The 21,121-nt window shown below is 39.3% G+C and overlaps 1 protein-coding gene and 1 long non-coding RNA gene across 2 annotated transcripts in view; one reads left to right on the forward strand and one right to left on the reverse strand.

The window, feature by feature from the left end:
* Positions 1 to 26: 26 nt before the first annotated feature.
* LOC142445042 (uncharacterized) overlaps positions 27 to 21,121 on the forward strand; it is a 39,220-nt gene continuing 18,125 nt past the window's right edge. Inside the window, exons 1-2 of the long non-coding RNA XR_012783973.1 lie at positions 27 to 112; positions 2,122 to 2,280. This is a non-coding gene — a long non-coding RNA (uncharacterized LOC142445042). The remainder of the gene's footprint in view (positions 113 to 2,121; positions 2,281 to 21,121) is intronic.
* CASP1 (caspase 1) lies at positions 1,808 to 16,450 on the reverse strand. Its single transcript, XM_075546533.1, has 10 exons — positions 16,402 to 16,450; positions 15,094 to 15,360; positions 11,958 to 12,017; positions 8,692 to 8,807; positions 7,873 to 8,046; positions 7,242 to 7,476; positions 6,701 to 6,844; positions 3,170 to 3,279; positions 2,617 to 2,716; positions 1,808 to 2,350 (listed from the first exon to the last, which is right to left on the reverse strand). Exons 1-9 carry the CDS (start codon positions 16,406 to 16,408, stop codon positions 2,618 to 2,620), a joined length of 1,212 nt encoding a protein of 403 aa, XP_075402648.1. The 5' UTR covers positions 16,409 to 16,450; the 3' UTR covers positions 1,808 to 2,350; position 2,617.

Below are 21,121 nucleotides of genomic sequence, written 5' to 3' on the forward strand. Positions count from 1 at the left end.
TGGGAATTTCAAGCTTGTTGGGAAATTCCCACTGTTCAGCAAAATAGCTTCTCTTTCCTACCGTTTCCTGGAGGAAGAAAATAAACAGACATGGCAAAACAACGCCCTGTAGGTGGGTTCTTCTGACCCTGTGTTCCTCATTTTGCTTTTCTTGCCATTACCCTCACACACCCTCCTTTCTGCCATTCCCTCCTCTGATCTCTCACACTGTCCTTGTGTGGATTTAAACATAACCCTAAACACCTGGTGGTCGAGTGTTTGCTCCTTGGGCTGGTAACCGCAAGGTCAGCAATTCAAAATGACCAGTCTGTGGGCAGGAGGAAGGCTGGCTCTTTACTTTCTGGTTCCTGTTTGAACTGTGATCAGGGTGAGTTTATCTTCAGTTTTTCTCTCACCTTCTTACTCGTTAGTGGGAGAGAGTTCTAAAGGAACACACGATTTTCTTTAATTGTCCAGGATTGCCTTAACATTTTCATTTCCCCTTTCCACACCTCCCCACCCCCTCACTTTATATGTCCTTGGGACAGACTGGTCATAGAAGACTTGGAGTATGGCAGAAGGGAGCATGAAGGCAGAGAGAGCAGGGAGTCAAAGAGGAGGAAGGGAAAACATGTCTTGTTCAAGTTCGAGCGTCTTAAAGACCAGAAATTCATTTTCACTTATGGTCAGTTAGGATTAGAAGTGGATTATTCCTTCAAGTGAAGGGATTGGGTAATTCCTCCAGACCTTCTGAAACCTAAAACTTGCCGGATAAAGGACTGTAGGATTTCCCCCAAGCTTAGCATCTTTGCATCACACAGACATGATTTTACATACAGCTGACCCCTTCGTGTTTAGTCATATGATGTCATGTACTGGCCACTAATAAATTCATGTTTGATGACACTGAAACTTCTCCAGGAGACAATACACTGTTGGGTGTCTGTATTGAATCGAAATTATTTTTGTATCTCACAAGTGCCTTATAGAAAGGTAAAATTGAGACCACTCGCTGACTTGCTTAGCCCTTTGTAAAATTCACAGCTTGCCCAATGGACCTACTCTGTGGAAATGAGAGATATTCTCAGCAACTCCAGTCTCCACTGGCTCCTTGCTTATCAAGCGACGGAAAGCCTCCCCCTTTCATCCAGTTTTTGCTTTTGTTTGTCAAGTGCGCCAAATGAAACCTGGCTTGGTGACAGATATATGTAGGCTCTGGGCGTATGTTTGGTCTTCTAAGAAGCCGGAAGGCTCCTTAGAAAGGAGGATAGCTTGACTTTGATCATATTTTCATAGGGACCAGTCCCTGGAGAAGGACAACATGTTCGTCAGAGGGCTATAGAATACAGGAAGACCCTCACCCAGATGGATTGCCATAATAATGACCTCAAATGTGGGCGCGGTAGTGAAGTCTGCAGGGCAGGACAGTGTTCTCTGTGCAGTCTGTTCTGTATCACCTTGCTGTGAATCGGAACTGGCTTCGTGGCACCTAGGAAAACAAAACGTCAGTGGAAAATTCTGGAACCCTGCCAAGGTGCCCATCATGCTCTGTTCTTTCAGTTCTTTACATCTTTCTCGCTGAGATGCAAATTCTTTGATTTCAAGTATCTACTCTGATGCTCTATGTATATTTAAAGTAGGATGTTGAGAGCGAGGTGTTTTGAAAGAAAAAATGGAGCTATTAGTAAGTCTGTCTCATATGAACCAGTTTTAAAATGTACAACCCCAATATTCATTTCCTGTCCCCAGCCCCTGCTTTTTTAGCCTTGTAAAAACACCCAGAGAACAACCTTTTATATTCATTTCATATTTATTTGAATGTGTTCAGAAAGGTCTTGTTCTGCAGGCATGATGCCAAAAGTGAGTGCATAATCACAGGATTAATGGCTTTTTAGAGTAAAAAGAAGAGAGAGAGAATACATGCAAAAAGTGTTATGTATATATAAATGAAAATTGTAAGATTATTCCATCATGCATGCACTTTTATATAAAAGGATATAGCTATTGTTGTTAGCTGCCGTAGAATCAGTCTCCATCTCACGGGAAGTCCATTCACAATGGAACAAAATCCTGTACAATTTTGTCCCAGCCCCTTGCTTGATTGCCAAGACAAGTTTCATTGTGATCCATGTTGTTTTACAGATTAATTTCCCAAAGAAGATCTTCAAGTCTTTCTTCCGAGTCTGTCTCCATCTGGAAGCTTTGCTCGAACATTTTCAGGATCAGAGCAACACTCCAGCTTCCACTGATGGACTGCACTGATGATGGCTGTGCAGGAGGTTCACTGACAAGGAATTGAACGTGAGTCTTCTATATGACAGGCAAGAGTTATACCAATAGAGCGTAGTTGAATCTATGTCAAAAGAATGCCCTGTTGGAGGGAAAGGGAAGACAATGGAAACTGAGGATTCACAATCTTATGGCCATCCCTTAATCAATGTCACCTGATCCTATGACAGTGCCCCCCAAATGTGGGAGCAGTGAGAGGAGAGTCATGTGCTCTGCACTGAACAGTAGATATACATCCCGTCTCGGTCTCCTTTTTATTTTACTAGATTTTAACCAGGAGACAGTTTTAGCCTTTGTTCAAATGTACAGACTTGCCTACCGACACTTTACTTACTTGAAACAACTTACTTTAATGTCCTGGGAAGAGGTAGAAACATTTCGTCAATGTCACCCGTTCAGTGGTAGGCATCTGAACTCTACCATTTGGCTCCTCAAATGAAAATCGGACCTAAAAGACAATGGTCTAAGTGAATGGCCTAAATAAAAATCTATAGACATATGTTTTTTCTGAGTAAGAATTCTTTACTTAAGTGGGGACAACTATAATGACTACGGCAAATTAAATGAATCAGTGATTGCATTTATGAAAATCTTAGCAAGCCACATTTCTAAGCATAGCACATAGGCTCTTTACATCTGTGACTAGATGTGGTAGTTATGGACACAGACAAATTGGAGTCGACTAGTTTGCCTGTTCAGAATTGGAGGACAATTAAAGAAATAGTTGTTTTGTAGTGATGGTCCATCACGGCAGGTTGGGTTTGTTTTTCAGGTTTCCTACCTGGTAAAGATGCCCACAGTTCCTCTAGCTAGTAAGAAGGGCATTGTTGGAGGAGAACCGTATCTACAAGTGCCCCGTAGGTTTCCACAAAATAGAGTCAGAGAAGCATAGAGAGCCCACCTTTCGGAAAATTGTCTCCAGGTCAAAGGACCAAGCATATTCTTGCAAATGTTCGATAAGTTTCATAATAAAGAGTGAACCCAGCAATGGATGTCTCCAAGAAATATTTTCTGTGAATAAAGCACATTCAAAGTGGCATGAAGTACCCGGGCTTGGCATCGGAATCCATGCCTGAACAGTTAGTTGCAGTCTAGCTGAGGAAGGCTCTCAAGTTCACCCTGTTGTCCATTCACAGAATACCATTTTCCAAGGAATATGTCTATTCAATTTTCAGTGAGTAGAGTGTCCCTGAGATCTTCTGAGACACTAAATATTTATGCGCTGAAGAAGAGGCTTTCTGTGCCCACACAGATTTAAAGGCTCAGCAATCCAAAGAGACAATTCTCCCCAGTCTGATAGGGTCACTATGAATTGGAGTTGACTAGGCAGTTAAGTTTTTCGGCCACTAAATAATTATTGAGGGTAATACATGTGATCTCCAAATGAGCTGACTTCATGGCTGAGTTCAAAGAGCCACAAATATGGCAGAGGGGAAGGAAAAGCAAAATGGAGTTGCAGTTGTTAGTTGCCATTGAGTTGGTTCCAACTCACAGCGATCTAGGCCCAACAGAAAGAAACACAGCTTGGTCCTACACCATCCTCACAATTGATCTGCTTGAGCCTAATTGTTGCAGCCACGGTGTCAATCCCTATTCTTGAAGGCCTTCCTCTTTCTTCCCCTTTTTGGCTGCCCCTTTACTGACTAGGATGTCCTTCTCCGGGGACTGGTCTCTTCTGACCGTAGATCCAAAGTACGTAAGATAAAAACCGTGCAGTCCTTGCCCCTACGGGGCACTGGGACCATACTTTTTCCAAGACAGACTAATTTTTCCTTTTGAAAGGCCATAGTTCTGTCAATATTCTCCTCCAGGCCCACAGTTCAAATGCATTGATTCTTCTATGGTCAGTGTCTGACTTTCACAAGCTTATGAAGCTATTGAAAATACCATGGCTAAGGTCATACTCAGCTGAATCCTCAAAAAAGGTCCAAATGGGGATTTAAGGGAGATATTCCTTAGAGTGGATTTCAACACGGCCACTTACTGACTCTTATTTAAGTGAACAGGAGCATGTGGAAGTAAGTCAATGCTTTTAGCTATAACAAATGGGATAATGATTTTTGCCACAAATATATGTTTGAGAATAAGATTCAGTGCAATACAAATGACCAGGAGAGAATAAATATCCAGTTTAGACAGGGCTATTATATTAGTAACTTTCAAACATATACTTTATATAAAATAGTAATTAATCATAAGACATTTACAGAGCACAAATGCTAACTATTTTGAAAATGGTACCATATAAAAGAACATACCAACCCAGGTAGGATTAAAGGGAAAAGCCATATCTTAGTGAAGGACAGCAAGGTCCTATAAAGTGGAGGATAAGTTAGGAATATATCAATTGCTGAATTGTTGAACCATGGAAGACATTTCTGAAGTACTAAAATATATGTACGAAGGAAAATAATTGCTGTCGCTGTCTGTGTATGTGTTTCCAAGTCGGTCTGTTAACTGTGAGGTCAGCATTGTGGAACCACAGCCCCTCCGCTGGAAATAATTTCTCTCTCTCTCTCTCTCTCTAGTTTATTTTGCTAATGATAGCCAGAATAAAAGGTAGGAAAATAAAACAATAAAATTCTATGGCAAACAACAGCTGCCTGGAGAAAGTAGCTTCAGTCCCGATGAAGGACATGTGTGGAGAAATGGTGGAGACAGTAAGCCCCAGAGGTCTTTTGTTAAATAAAAGGGTCGATGGTAACTCTGTTGAGGGGAGAACTATGGCATGGTTGGATTTCACAAAAAGGATATGGAGCTAGACTGTGTACAGGAACTGCTTAACTGAGCTTCCGTTTCTGGGAGCCATCTGGAATGGAGGAGTGAGGGAAATGAAGGGGAAATAGGACCACCTAGGGATATTAAACCCAAACCCCAACTATTGCTCATGAGTGGATCCCAACTCACATCAACCCTGTAAAGAATACACAGCTTGCAGGGAGCAGACAGTCTCTTCTTTCTTCTGTGATGCAGCTGATCAGTGAGAACCACCAACCTTGTGGTAAGCAGCCCAAAGATTGGCCCATAATGTCACCAAGGCTCTCTGGCTAGTGATAAATCTTCTACGAAAGGCTGAGAGAGATCAAAGGATTCTAAAGAACAGTCATGTCTAAGATTAAACTTAATGTTACTATTTTCATTGCTGCACAAATGCTTTACTTCTTAATGTAGTCAGTAAAATATGCTAACTATATTTAAGCTGTACATGTGTGATCCGTTTTGCTTGTTGTGGTGCCTGTGGTGGTGGTTTTTGATTATTGGTAGAGAAAAAATTGAATTCTCAATCAGGAAATGGTCAGCATAATTTAGAACTAGGGCATGCTCATGGGGGGTAGTTTTATTATAGATTATAATACATAAACTAAACAATCTGTCCAGAGGAAGGGGTTAGAGTCCAACGTAGCCAAGAGAATGTGATCCCAGGAAAATGCAGAGCATCATGGAGGGAGAGAGGCAACTGGTATTTATTTAAATCTTGCAGGGAAACGTGAGCTCAGGTAAAACCTGTGTTTCAAAATATTAACACCTTTACATATATCAGTCACTTGATGCGTGGTTTACTCTATCATGTTTATTATTTCACATATGTGTATTACCTAATATGGTCCGTAGAATATGTTAGTTTTATTCATATACATGAGGTAGGGTTTCAAAGAGAGTCCAGAGAAGCTAGTAACTGAAATTGTTTCAGAGCGTATTTTGGACATGTTATAAATCAGCAGAGGAGAGTATCATGGTCAGTTAAGTAGAGGATCCATGAGATGAATTGACACGATGACTGAAAACGTGGGCTCCGACATGGCCATCAGTGACTGTAAAGACAGCACATAACAGGGCGGTATTTCATCCTTTCTAAGCAGGGTTGCCGTGAGTCACACTAGCATGACTGCGCATAACAACACAGCAATTTACAAAACAGTGAATGACATGGTAGGATGTGACCGCTGGCTCGTCATCCAAAGCCAAGATTTGGAATCATTAAGGCTTGTGCTGTGATTAAGTCCATATTGTAATTTAATCCTCTTCAGTTTATGGCCTTGAAATACCTGGTCAATTCTCCCTTCCCCTCATGCAACTCTGCTATAAACACTTATGGTCTAGGCAAATTAGACTGCCCGGTGATTATTGATGATCTTTCTCTATAGAGATATCTCCTTTGTTTTCAGAATAGATACTCTCCAATTATATTCTCTTAGCCCTTAGTTTCAATTACAATATGCACATGAAGAAGTTTGCTAATAACTAAATTAGTATACATTGGTATATAGTATATATTTGTATGTAGTGTATATTTGATCTCTGTGGGTGAGGAGAATGTAAGGTGTTACTGCAACGCTTGAGTTGGTTTCAAATGTGTCATCTGAGTTCAACACAAGAACCTAATGTTGGGTGTGAACTTGCGAACTGGTGAAACACCAGGATTGCGAATTACCTGGTGTCGATGAACAGAAAGCTATGAAATCCTTTTCCACATGGGCTTTCCTAATGGCGTCATCTGTAAACTCAGTGGGATCCAGTGAGGAGTTGTCTGCAGAAATTCCTGCTGAGTCCTTTACCCACACCTCTCCTTGGTTCCCTGCAAAGACAGGATTAGGTTTTATGTGATTAGCAACTACCCAAAGACAAACTTTCTCCCCTACACGTTTCACACATGCTTATGTTTCATTCGCACACATATATACCTATACATCTCAGGCTAATCTTTTTAGCGACTCCTATTGTTATTCTTTATCGCCTTCACACACATTCTAACAACGCGCCAGTATCAAACCCTCAGAACGAACAGTAGTAACTTCTTAGTAAAACAGAACAGCTCTCAGTCAGTCATACGGTCACAAACATTACACTCGTCCTCGATGACAGCAACATTCCTTGTCACTAAGAAGACAAGAGCATGTGAACATCACTGAATGCACCTAGATGATGAAGTTAGTGCTTGAACGCCCCGCACTGTTGCAGGTCTCACCACTCACCGCCGCGGCAGGCTTGGATAATGATCACCTTCGGTTTGTCCTTCAACTTTGGACAGTTCCGGGTGTTCAACAGTTGAAAGATAGTGTTGACTTCTAACACATCTGAGAGTTCCTCAGAATACTTTGTGCCACAAATACCATTCTGAATGCCATGTGACATGAACACCACAAAAGTACTGTCAGAGGTCTCGTGCTCTTGCCGGGCAGCAAACATCTTCAGTTCTGCAATCATGTCCTGAAAGAAACCATGTCACAAGTTTGAACTTTGATCTATTATCCTGTCACTTAACAATCAAATACAGGGGCATGTTAGGTACCGTGAGGGTAATATGGAAAACAACGGAGTGGGAAAGAACGATCTCAATTCAGCAAGAGGTGAAGAGAAGGAGGTCATTCACAGACGCCGACGCACCGGAGGAGGGGTGGGGCCAATCATGGAGCCAATAGAACTGTTCCCAAAGCAGAGTTCTATGTGCTTTGGGTACAAAAAGGCATGTCATTAAGTGCCCTCTAAGGAGAAGAGTCTATTCCAGAACAACAAAATCTTGAGTGTCCCAGTTTTTAAAACTGTTTCAGACTGAAAAGGAGGAGGATGTATGTAACCATTTGTGCACGGTACACTAAACCTTACCGGAGCAGTGAGGTTTTCTTTCAAGTGCACGCTGTACCCCAGTCCTCCTAGCAGCATCTTCATTCCCTTGATATCCACATCTGCTCCAGCCCTCGGGGGGAAATGCTCAAATTCTGTGTTGCAGATGATGAGGGCAAGGCGTGTGCGGACTGACTTCTCTCTGATTGGGTAAATCTTTGGGAAATACGATTGGATGCATAGTTTTATTTTCTTTAGTAAGTGAGATGCTACATCACATTTTTATCTTGAGGGCCCAAGGAAATTTATTCTCTCTTCATTCTACCCAGGTTCCAAACCTTAAGAACCATAAATTCAAACAAATAAGATACTTGAGTGGAGATGTGACTTGGCAAATGCTCAAATTACAGTCAAGGATTAGACTAAGATTTTCTTTCTGAGGTGAAATTCTGAGGAGGCACCAGCCTTGAAACCAGAATGACTGGATTTTTAAAAATTACTCCTTGAGACACTATTTGTTTTATGTCAGGAAAAATCTTTAGCTATTTATACTTCCGATTCTGATAATTAATGTAAATTATAGTTACCTTAGGGCTAAAGGTGTTATGATATGTACAAGCCTACAGCAATGTCTGACACATAGTACGCACCGAGTAGCTTCTGTTATTAATGTCTCAATTTATTGTACCAAACTTCGAAACTCTCCCATAATGCTAGAGTACTAGAAGATAGAAATCCATTAGAGGAAAGGAACAGCATGATGAATTTTGAGAACCTCTCTGTGAAATGATCTCTAAGAAACAGCTACTGACTTTGAAACTATCACAATGTATCTCTCTTCCTATATTTTGACCTCAGTACCTCGGCTGACTTTTCATTCCATATTCTTTGTGCTGTTTCTGGTGGGCATAGCTTAAGAATCCCTCCTGGTCCTGAGAATTTGAGCTCAGGTGGGTTGTCCTGCACTGTCTGCGAAACTGCAAGAGACAAAAAAAATCATAAATAATGGCATCTAGGCTTTTGGCTCGACACACAGCACAGCATCCTGAGTATATGAAGAAAGAGAGGAGGACAGCCATGTAAAGGAGACCCTTGAGCTAGTTGTCAACTTTGTTCAGTAAGTGTGCTGTAATTGGACATGATCCAAGCCAGAAGGACATTTCCTGTGGTGAGATACAGACATCTACTTTCATCCTTCAGAAACAATATTATTAAAATACAATCATAAATATTTTGGTATGAAAAACAGAAAAGGAGCTTTTCAAAGCTATGAATAAAAAATATACAGAAAAACATCTATGTTAGATTTTAAAAATAACATATAAATCTATCTTGTAAGATGAGAAGTCTAGAATAAAAAACCGAAGGAAATCTTCATCACTGTATTTATATTTTATTATAAAAAGGAGATATCATTTTCTACTTACTAACTTAGCTAATGGGTCTAATACTGCACATTAAGAATATAAGGAGCATAAGACAAAGTTAAAGATTAAAAAGAAAAAGCACTTGAAGGTGGGAAAAATAGAACGAAATAGCAAGATACTGTTTTCATTTGTATGTTTTTTTAAAAAAATCCCTCCAGATTTTTTACCCCACAAATCCAAATAGTGGTTTTTAACCGAATAATAATAAAAATGAGGAGGAGGAAAATTAAAATTGAAATGGACTTAGAGTCTTTAGGGACAGTAAGATTATCTCAAACTAACAGACAAAATTTAAAAATATTTGTATTATCTACAGTGTGTATATGTCAGGAGAAGAGGGAGGCATATTGGATATATAAACAAGATAGAGTAGGAAACTGAAAATTAAAAAAATATTTGTGTTATCTACAGTGTGTGTATGTGAGAAGAGGGAGGCATATTGGACATATGAACAAGATAGAGTAGGAAACTGAATGATAAATGCATAATCATGGTACACACTTGATAAGCATATAGTATTGAAGACATTGTGTGGTCAAAGTTTTCACAGAGTTTCAAGTGAAAAGAGTATTGAGGTTCTATTTGATTTCAAATTAAACACCATCTGATAAAGTGATTACATTCTAAAGAATTTAACACAATATTTGTCACTTTTAAAATGAAGATAAGTCATCCAGGTGTTTGGAGAATTTTTATAAAATAGACTACTTAACTAGAAAATTGAATTCAATTTTGAACTACAACTTGAGGAAGAAGTTTAAGAAACTATTGAATAGTCAGAATATGTAAACCAAGGCAGCATAAAGTGTGTTGACTAGAGAAAAGGCAAGCAATAATTAAAATTGTTACGTAAAGAAAAACTATAGAAACCATCATTAGGTAGGAAACATGTACTGTCTCTTCCTAGGAAAGTGGGAGAAACTTTGAAATATTAAATACAAAGATGTTGCTGTCAGTGATAATATTTATTAACAAAAGAATATGTAAATTATATACTCAGTGCCTTCATCTGTGGAATCTTCAGCAAGCTGTATAGGATAATCTCTCTTAATTATTCAATAGAACCATTTCTGAGCAGGGTGAACTTTCTCCCAAGTATGAAGTTCTTTTATTGTAAAAAGAGACTTCATTCATATGTTTTAACCGAAAAAAAAATGATGCTTCTGGATGAAATCATACCAGAACTGGAAGTGAAAATGTGTTCTAGAACTATTCAAATACCGATTATGTAGTAAGCACGAGGCTGGATTTATCAAAACAACAAAAAAAAGAAACCTAGATCTTATTGACCTTATCTGATCAGAGCGGTGGATACTTTTATTACCTTCCTTGTCTTTTGAGAACTATGAAATTCATATATTATTTACAATATTTTATTCAATAATAATTTTTGCTTAATTTTGGTAATGAGGACTGATTATCTTTTCAAAAATATTGATTCACCCTCTTTTGAGGCACAATAACTAGTCTACATGTTCAACTGCTCTTACAGTTAGGTGTGGCTCTATTCGTAGGCTCTAAGAAATGAAATAGAAACACAAGTAAATAGTTTGTCATGTTCTTGACAATTTCACTAAATATTCCTTAGGCATAAATGTGGCAGGTCAGAAACAAAGGGAGGAAGGGTTCTACATGTCTGAATTACTATTTGGAGGAGATCTACCCATTTTATAATTTCTTGAGTAAAATTAATTAGATAAATTAAATTACTGTTAAATTACAATTACACAAAATTGCATTTCTATTATATCTGAGTTATAATAATAGATTTTTATGTTGTGTTTTTGTTTTCCTTATTTGGTTTTTTAAAACCGCATCCAATGTTACTTTAACTGATACAAGTGTACTTGGAGGGATTGTTCCTGCTAAATTTTTATTTAGTTATAACTTGGTGAAGGAGATTCTTATGTTTATTCATTCATGCCAAATCCATACGAGCTGGGGTTTTGGTGTTTAGTTTATCACTTCTGAAATTGTCCATAGAAGAGCCCATGGAATATAGTTGGCATATAATGGATACTATTTATTAGTGATATTGGAGAAGCCATCCAGTGAAACTGTGTCTACCAACTTTTGCTGTATGTGTAGTATGTTACAAATACCCCATTAGGAAAAGTCAGCCATAGGCCACCATGATTACTATGCTTAAAAACATTACCACGAGAAACATGGGGAACATTTTGCCACACTCTACCTGGGGGAGGACTCAAATCCCCCCTGAAGGGAAGAATCTATAACATGTGGTTACTTTTTGAATGTTGTAGATGAGTGAGCAGGAGAGAGGGGTGACTTGCACATTTCTAGTTTGAACAACTGGGTGATGGTGGTGACAGTAACCAATGAAGGGGAAGCCAGAATCTAAGCACATGGCCGGAATCAGACAATTCACCTTTGGGTATCAGAGAAAAGGATCTGTAAGAGCTTTGATTGAATTTGTTCTATCAAATTGTGGGCACCTGAATAAAGCAGATTCACTTTCAAAGGGTTAGATTGGAGACACCTATTTGGAATTTTTTAGTATATAAATGGATAAAGAAGCCATGGCAACTAATGAGAATATTGGAACAGAGGATGTTTAGGAACAAAAGACAGGAGAAAGATTTCTTGGAATTAGACCTTCATGGTGCACTCCATGGATGAGTAGTTACTGCAGGAGAAGCGAGCGTTCAAGAAAGGAACTTGCTCTAAAGCCTCCATTACCTTGCAGGAAAGGTGCTGCCATGGGTACAACTTGGAAAGAGCCACTGCTAGATTGAGGACCTAGGAAACACAAGACATTGAAGAGGTTGTTTATTAACTTTGAAGAACATTGACACAATAGACATATCAGTGAAATCTCACACACACACACACACACACACACACACACACACTCACGCACACTGGATAACTGATCAATATACCTGTTAAAGGTATGACTCACCTGAAATCAAAATTCTCAGGGGAAAACAAAACCTCCATGCCTGCAGTGATTAAGTGGACAGTCATTGACCACTCAAAGCTGAGCAATAGCATATTTGGAGAGGACTCTCTTTATCTCTGCTCTCTACGATCAAAGAGGAATTCGGACATGACCACAAATCTGTTGGTATGAATGGCTCATGGTCATTTTGGAAGAAACTATTACGGTATGACAGCTTGTGCAATGTGAAGCTTTCTACCTCAGAGATGAGCTTTCTTTAAGGAGGACGCTCGAGAAAAGGCGTCTCTGCTGGGTGCCTACCCTTGGAGAGTTCATCACATCATCAAACGGTGAGGCGATGTGCTGGAATACCCAGCTCAAGGTCTGAGATGAACTTGTGAGGTTGACAAGTAGGAATTGTGTGGAGCCTGGGAACTGTGGGATTCTGGAATATCCTGGAACACTCGTGGTCTTTCAAATGACTTTTCACCTTCATTTTAGAATCACTAATATTGGTGAAACATCATCTAATTTCCCATAAAACTTGAAAATTGCTTCAGACTTAGTTCTACTTATTAAATACTGCCCTTTGTCTCCAACCAAGGCTCATGAATGACCATAATCCCCATTCTTGAGCAAGATTCCTTATGTGTAGGTTAGATCATTTTATGTGTTTCATGCTATACTCCCTGATGATTTCTGGAAATTATTTTGTCATCTTAATTGTATGCCTTCTGCTCTCGATTTTCTGCATTTTGTCCCATTTTACTGTAGACACTAATGTAAAGAAAAAGCAACTGCTATGTATTGTTATTAGTCTGTGGTAAACACTGGACTGGAGTGTGGGATATTGGCATATTTAGTTTCTTTCAAATTAAAACCAAGTTCCATGCTAGGCTGTGCCCCAAAGCCTCTATCCTCATTTTGTTGAGAAAAGAGACATCCTTAGACAGAATCATCCGCTCATTAGCTCAGAGATTTTAAAGGCATCTCCTTCTTAAGTGTCATAGAAAAGGAAATTGATGCCGCTAGGATGCTAATACCAAACTGTCCAAGTTCACTCTAGGGATTTCGTTACTCAGCTTTGACGCCAGCTGGCCCAGGAAGGTCATCGTTTTAACACACTGGCGGTGATGGTCTCCCTGCCATCTGTGGAATTTCCAGGCAGAGGTAGTCTCTCTGCCACTGTCGTGCCCTATTTTCAGGAAGAAAACACTGGAAACCTGGAGTTACAGAATTCGGTTGCATAAAATCACTCAAATTGTTAATTTTTTCCTCTGAGTTTTCCATTATGATTATTTATGCCAATGAAGATATGAAGTGACATTGACTTTATTTAGGGTTTTATATGACCCTCCACATAAATACTTATGCATAAGAAACAAGTTGCAGATGTATTTTAAATTAGTATGAGCTAATAAATGGGAAACACTGCAAATCTTTGGTCCAGAGTGTCTATTGAATACAAGATTGTCACAATCCATGACCCTTTCTAATTAAAAAAAAAAAGCTATCAAAAATCTCACAAAACTTCAGTTCTAAAGAAACAAGTTGCAGTTTCCCACAACCCGCTCACCTAGGCTGTTGGGCCAAGTAAACCATCAAATTCCAAGAAAAATATCTAAAGGATCTCTTGTGAAGACCGTAGCATACATGTCAAGAAACCCCCTCTGAAAACCTCTCTCGTTGAAGTACAGTTCATAGGTTAGCATATACGGTAGCCAGAGATGAGCCCTGATGCGTCGATGGGCAAATGTCGGACTGCTCCCCCCAAAGTGGCAGTTCAAAGTCACCATTTGCTACATGGGAGAGGGGGGAGGGGGAATGAAGCTGTCTGCAAAATATACACCCTTGGAAAGCCTATGTAGGGCCACCATGAGTTCTAACTGACTCACGGGAAGTGAGTTGCATCTTTGTAGTCTTAGAAAAATATGGCCAATGTATAAAGAGGGGGGAAAGCTACCACAAACATTATAAAAGAATTTTGATTGATACCTAGAGAGGCAGGAGTCGGGTGCCAGACATATCCCAGTGGGTTTTGCAAACATATGTAGAATTCAAGGAATGGATTGGAAGGAATGGAACCAGAAAGAAGTGTTGATTAATTTACTGTTAGTTTTAATCCTTATTGATATTGGTTTTTTTTTAATGTAGGTATGGAACAGTGAGAAGATAATAAAAAAAGAATTGAAAAAAAATAAGAGATTCCTAATAAATAGACAGAGATAGCAGCTTCTAGGTCATGTAGCAAGCATAACCTTTTCTGTTCCTTAGAAAATAGTTTTCATGTTTTCAAAGAACATCTTCCTCATTTTGAATTGTTTGGGGAAGTGGTAGGCTGTTCTTCAGAGCCTCCATCTTCACAGAGCTGAGAGACTAAATTGGACCATCATATGGAAAAGAAAGAAAAAGAAAAGAGGAGCCTGTAAGGAAGAAACCTCTGAAAATTCTGATTCTCCTGTAAGTATTCACTGTATCCCTGAGTGTTTCACTGCGAGTGTAGAATAAATTCCTCTTGGAAGGCACATTAAAAGGATATTAGAAAGGCATTTTATTATAGATCTGTGGTTGAAAAGAAAAGCCTAAGGTCTTCATATCATTAAACTGTATTTGCATGCCGAGAGGGTCCCTGAATTTGGAAAATATACAAAATCGATAAGTGACTTATGAAGGGATTATGGGTACAGAATGAAGTTTTCCAAATCTTCCCATCAGCTTCTAGAACTAACCACATGTACTGTGCAACACATGAGTTCTAGCTAACAGAAAGACACAGAGGACCAAGGAAGGAGAAGAAAAAGGCAAAGATCAAGAAGACCTGCAAAAAAACTGCCCAAAGCAGTGGAGCTGAGCCCACAAGGGTACAAGTCCTGCAGAGTTTGGATGTGTGGCTCCAGGTCTACTCGAGCTTTCATAAGAGTCAAGGGCACTTACCTGGGGAGAGTTCCAGCTTCTCTGCAAGGAGGGGGTCTATTTCACAAAGATGGAAGATCCACACTTTGCATGCTCGGGGCCCTTTCTTAATGACAGAATCAATCAAAGCTCGGGCCTTATTCATGACAGTGGTATTTTCATCTCTTATCGACTCCATCTCCTCTTGGTTCAGAACTTTATTTTCTAAGAGTTCATCCAGCAAGCCATTTATTGTGCCCTTGTTTACTGCTTGGATAAAGAGGCTTCTTTTTTCCTTGAGGACTTTGTCTGTTGGAAAAACCAGAGTTCCCCAAGTCATGAAAACAGCTTAATTTTCTTCGCATGTCAGTAGCAGGAAATAACCTCCTTCAAATATAATTTCTTAAAATTTTTTCTTCCTGTATTTTAAGAGCCATGCTAACTGCAAGGTCAACTGTTCCAAACCACCAGTTGCCCCATGAGAGAAAGATTTGGAGTTTTCTACACCCATAAAGAGTAACAGCCTCAAAAACTCACTGGAGCAGTTTTATGGTCACTGTGAGTCCTCATAGACCCAATGGCAGTGAGTTTGGGTTTGGGCTGCTTTTGTTTTGCACCTTTTTTTTTTTTTTTGCTGTTGGCATTTCTGGGCAAGCAATGGTCTGCTGAACACAATGTCAGTGGTTCAAACCCACCAACCTCTGAGGGAGAACATTGAGGCTATATGCACCCTTAAAGATTTTCTACCTTCAAAATCCACTTCATGGAAGTGGGTTTGGTTTGGATTTTTTTTTATATTTAAGCAATCATTTGGTTTGTATTTTTTTATATTTAAGTAATCCTTTGTATAGAAAATTTTCCAAGTCTGCTCCTATCACATTATCTTCCCTCAGTATTTACAAATGGAATGACCTGTAGGTTAAGATTTTCTCTCTCTGCATAAACAGCCCTGACCCATGTTTGCACCGCCCAGAACAACGTTGAGGGATAGCTATTTCTTTTGCTGGTCATAGCTGCCATTTCCACCCTGGGCTGAGTCTGCCCTTCAGCCAAGTTCCTCTCTGAGAATTCCATTAAAAGTTTGCAAAACAACAGCAGGATGTTCTTAAAGGCTCACTGCCCCAGCAGGGGCCTTCATCAGAGTCCAACAGCTTCTAGGCACCATTGTTTGCCTGTGCTCTGCCTTCTCTCCTCCTTCCCCACCACCCTTAGTTTACTGTATAGACAGTCACACAATGCAATTTGGAATTCTGACAAAATGCAACTCCTTGCAAAATTCTTTTCCTCCTCCCCCAAATTAGACAGTAAAAAACTTCCCTCCTCCCCCAAATTAGACAGTAAAATTCTCACCCTCCATGGCTCTCTCCTCTCACTCGTCTCTCGAGGTATGAAAATGAAAGCATTTTTACTTCCTTTTGTGGAGGAGTACGTACTCAGGTTGAGAAATAATAGCTCTGCATGCATATGCATGTCCTTTGTTTGCCACGTAGAAGGCACTGCGATTACTGAAACTTCCCTTGCAGCAGGGCGTGTATCCTTGGGAAATTGTCTTCATTAGCACAGGGTCAGTGTTGGAGAAGGACAAGGGCAGAGGTCTGTGTACTCCTGGGAACCCCTTCCACCTTTAGGAGTGGAAAGATCTTTCACTGGTCAAATATTCCCTTACCTTAGCATTGATCCTGTACAGCTACATACATTTTTAGTGTTGAATAAAATCTACCATAGAATCTGTAACTCAGATAATGAACTCACAAGTCGTATCATTGCTGTTGAATCATCCATTCTGTAGGCCAGGGGTTGACATTTCCTGTGCATTAGTTGTGACCTATGTGTAAAGAATACATACATAAAAACCATAAGTATGAGGTGAAATTTTTGAAATTGCCTCAATACTGTCATATATATTTTATTATATATAGCACTGCCATCGAGTTGATGTGACTCATGGCGAACCTGTAGGACAGTGTAGAGCTGCTCCAGTGAGTTTCCAATACTGTAACTCTCTACGGGAGTAGAAAGCCTGGACATTCCTGGGTGGAGTAGCTGGTGGTTTCTAACTGCTAGCCTTTCAGGTCATAGCCTAATGTATAACCCTATATACCTCCTATAATCAATAGTATGTTGGTGTCGTGGTTATGCGTTTGGCTGTGATCCATATGGTATGCAGTTCAAAACCACCAGCAGCTCTGTGGGAGAAAGACTGGGCTTTCTACTCCTATAAACAGTTACTGTTGCAGAAACCCACAGGGGCTCACATTGATTCAATGACAGTGAGGCTTTGGTTATTATTATTAATATAAACATTTCACCTCAAACACATGCCAGGTTAATTATGTGCAGGTAATTTTATTGTTGGGTGCCTTAGAGTTCGTTCCCCGTCACATTGAGCCTACGCACAACGGAACAAACCACTGTTTGTTGTGGAGTCATCTTCACAATCCTTGCTGTGTTGAGTCCCCTGTTGTAGCCCAGTGTCAATCCCTGTGGTTGACGACCTTCTTCCTTTTAGAGTTACCCTCTACGGGTTTAGCCTACCTGACCACACCGCATGGTAGGTGAGATGAAGAGTCTCCGTCCACGCATCTAAGGAGCACTCCAGCCGCACTCCCCTGAAGGTGGATGTGGTCATCCTTTTCACAGCCCGTGCAATATACTACACTCTTCACCAACACCTGAATTCAGAGGTATCAACTCTTCTTTGGTGTTCCTCATTCATTATATAATTTTTGCACACATATCACGGAATTGAAAGACCATTACTTTAGTTAGGCACACTTCAGTACTCAGAGTGACCTTTTCAGTTGTAACTTTTTTAAGAAGAAAGAAGTATTTTGCAGAATACCTGTCCAATGCAACGCATCATTTAATTCCCTGACTACTGCTCCTGGGGGTATTGGTTGTAGATCCCAGTAAAAGGGATGTCTTACAATGGAAGTGTTTTCTTCGTTTGATATTCTGTTTTTTGGGGTCCACTGAAGTGTAATTTTGAAGGCTGATATCTTTGATGGACCCTTGTTTTTCACCAATGACTTCAGTGAAGTTTGAACTTCTTCCTTCAATACTGTATTATCTTGACCATATACTGTAACCATATACTGCCTCTTGAAATAACTGCATGTTGACCAATACTTTGTAGTACAGTGACTCTGTGTACTCATTCCTTTTTCTTCCTGTCCTCCTTGTTTTTTGCATAGCTGTATCTTGTTTTATTTATATTGCTAGATTTTACAATGCTTAATGATTGGATCTCTTCATTGTTTTGACAGAGCCATAATGAAAGGTAACTTAGTATTTCTTCTGTGATTTTTGTCTTTCCTGCAGCTTTATTGGCAAGTTACATGTAATACAGTTCAATCATTCAGCCATACCAGGGGAACTGTTCAACCATCCCCACATTAATTTTAGAGTACTCCCCCACCCCATGGTCACATCACCTTTAAGATGACTTATGCAATCACAGTGTGTTCTAGTGCCCCTTCCCACACCCATCTTCATTATTTACTCTTGAAATCCCCTTCCCTCTCTATCATACACCACGGCCCCTGTGTTTCCTGTATCCCCTTCCTTGCATCCATCATTATCCTTATGCATCCATGCCTCCTGTGCTTTGCAGCTGGGAGACCCAACAGAAAAAAATAAAAAACAAAATCACCAAGGTGGAAAGGATAAAACATAATAGTATACAGACAAAAATGCAGATATGCATAAGAAGGGAATAAACCCCCCAAACATTCAATCAGGGAAGCAATTTTTGTCATGGAACCAGTAAGAGATACTTGCACCAGAATAAATTAAGGTCAGGTCTATAGGGTGGTCAACTGACCAAGTATCAAGGTAGAGCCAGCATAATCAGATCACAGTGGTATCTGTCTGACAGTAAGTCTGCTCATGATTCTTGCCTATGGCTAGAAAGGATCTGCCAGTAGCTTAGTCTGACTAGATACTCTCTAGTAAACTTCCATTTAACTTCGCTCTTAAATAGCTGCTTGTTTGAAACAAGCCTTAAGACTCCAGGCACTATTCTGATGGCTAGCCAGGCACCATCTGCTTCCTTTCCCACACTTTCCCCTAGCTCCCTTATCTTCAGTGATCTTTTCAAGCAGATGAGTATCAAGCAGTCCCATGATGTCAGAACTGAGTGTTCTTAAGTCCATCTTCTTTTGATGTTTCCTACATCGTTCAACTTGTTGCACCTGGAATCCTTCAATATTGCAACTTCATTTTACATTTGTTCTTCAGAGCTTTCAGTGGAGAAATGTCAAGTGGGTTCTGTCTTTTCTTTTTTTTTTTAATTCCAGGTTTTTACACATTTTATTATAATACTTTGTCTTCTTGAGCCATCTAGTTGAAATTGTTTCTCCTGTTTCTTTTTCTCTCTCTCCGTTTCTTTGACATCATGATTTCTTATTTGCTTTAGCTGCTCTAGGTTCAAAAGCAAGTTTCTACGTGTATCCATTTTAGTGTTTTCTTTTCTTGTGTGTGTTCAGTTATCTTTAAATTAAATATTTTAATAATGACATTTTAATTCTTTATGCATTATACATTTTATGTCATAAGATAACTCATCTGGTCATTCATGTTCAATGCAAAAATCTATCCTTGAAGTGGTCCCTAAATTCAAATGGGACATACTCAAAGTTTTACCTTATCTCTGATATATATATATATTTTAATATTTGTCAGCTTCAACTTCAACTTGCATATGAAAAATTAATGGTCTGTCTAGAATCCTTATTCTAACTAATGGTAATGAAATTCTCCATTTTATTTTTCCACACATCTTGTCACTTTGATTCCTATTTATTCCATCAGCAAAACCCATGTGTATAGAACCATGTGTATTATTATAAAATATATTTGTAAAGAATAAATTGGCTGTGAAAATTTATATCATGTGATCCCTAGCATTATTTCTCTCACCAATGTCATATTTCCAATACTGGTCCTTCCTTGTTTCCAACTTTTACACTACAAACATAAGTAATTATTAATTCATCTTGCTTGCGTGTTTCATCAATATCAGACTACAGATGTTGGAGGAAATCTTCAGTTTGTTCAACATTGCCACCAGTCATTTGTACATACATTTTGATAAGATTGCTGTGTAGATAATATCCTGTAATTGACAGCATTGTACTTCAGAATAAACTAAATCCTAGCCACTGTGTTGGACTGGAAACAATTGACCCTGTGGGTTTCTTTCTCCCTCTGAGTGACTGATGGTTTCTGACTGCCAACTAAAAGATTTCCGCCCAACCTGTAACCACTGTGAACTCGAGGGCTCCTCCTCTTCAGAACAGATCTTAAATATTCTTTTATAATACCGACTGTGACCCCATCGTTCAACTATTTCCCCACATATAGTAGACCATATAATTGCCTGAGTCAATCTGGCCCATACCGTCCACTTTAGTTCACTCATTACTAGGACGTGATCTTTTTGAATCCCATGTCATTTTGATAACTCCTCATTCTCTAGATTTTTACATGATATATTTTATGTTCCAACTATTCATGGATGTTTGCTGCTGTTTGTTTTTATTTTGAATTGTGCCACATTCATGAATTGAGATCTTGAAAGCTTTATTCCATTCATAACATTAATGTTGCCCATACTTCAAGGAGACAGCTATAGCTCAGTTATATTTTCAGTGGCTTCCTATCTGAGGGACTCTTCTGGCATAATATAAGATAATGTTCACCTCATATTGATAATATTTTACTGGCTGTTGTTTTTACAAGTAGTTCACCAGGACCTTCTTCTTAGTCTGTTTTAGTCCAAAAGTTCCACTGATATCTCTCTACCACGGATGACCTTACTAGTCTTTAAAGTACCAGTAGCATGCCTTCCAGAATCACAGCGACATGTAAGATATCATGTTATAACAAACTGAACCAACACATAAGTGATGGGCAGGTGAGCTAGTTAAGTTTCCTTTTGTAAGAGATAATTTCTAGACATTTCATTCACTGATTCATTTAGAAATTGGATATATATGACCAACCCCTTGGCAGACAGTGTTCCAGGTTCTGAAGCTATAATTGCAAACATAATAGACATTAGCCTTGC

The sequence above is a fragment of the Tenrec ecaudatus genome, chromosome 4, assembly GCF_050624435.1.
Source record: "Tenrec ecaudatus isolate mTenEca1 chromosome 4, mTenEca1.hap1, whole genome shotgun sequence".
NCBI lineage: Eukaryota > Metazoa > Chordata > Mammalia > Afrosoricida > Tenrecidae > Tenrec > Tenrec ecaudatus.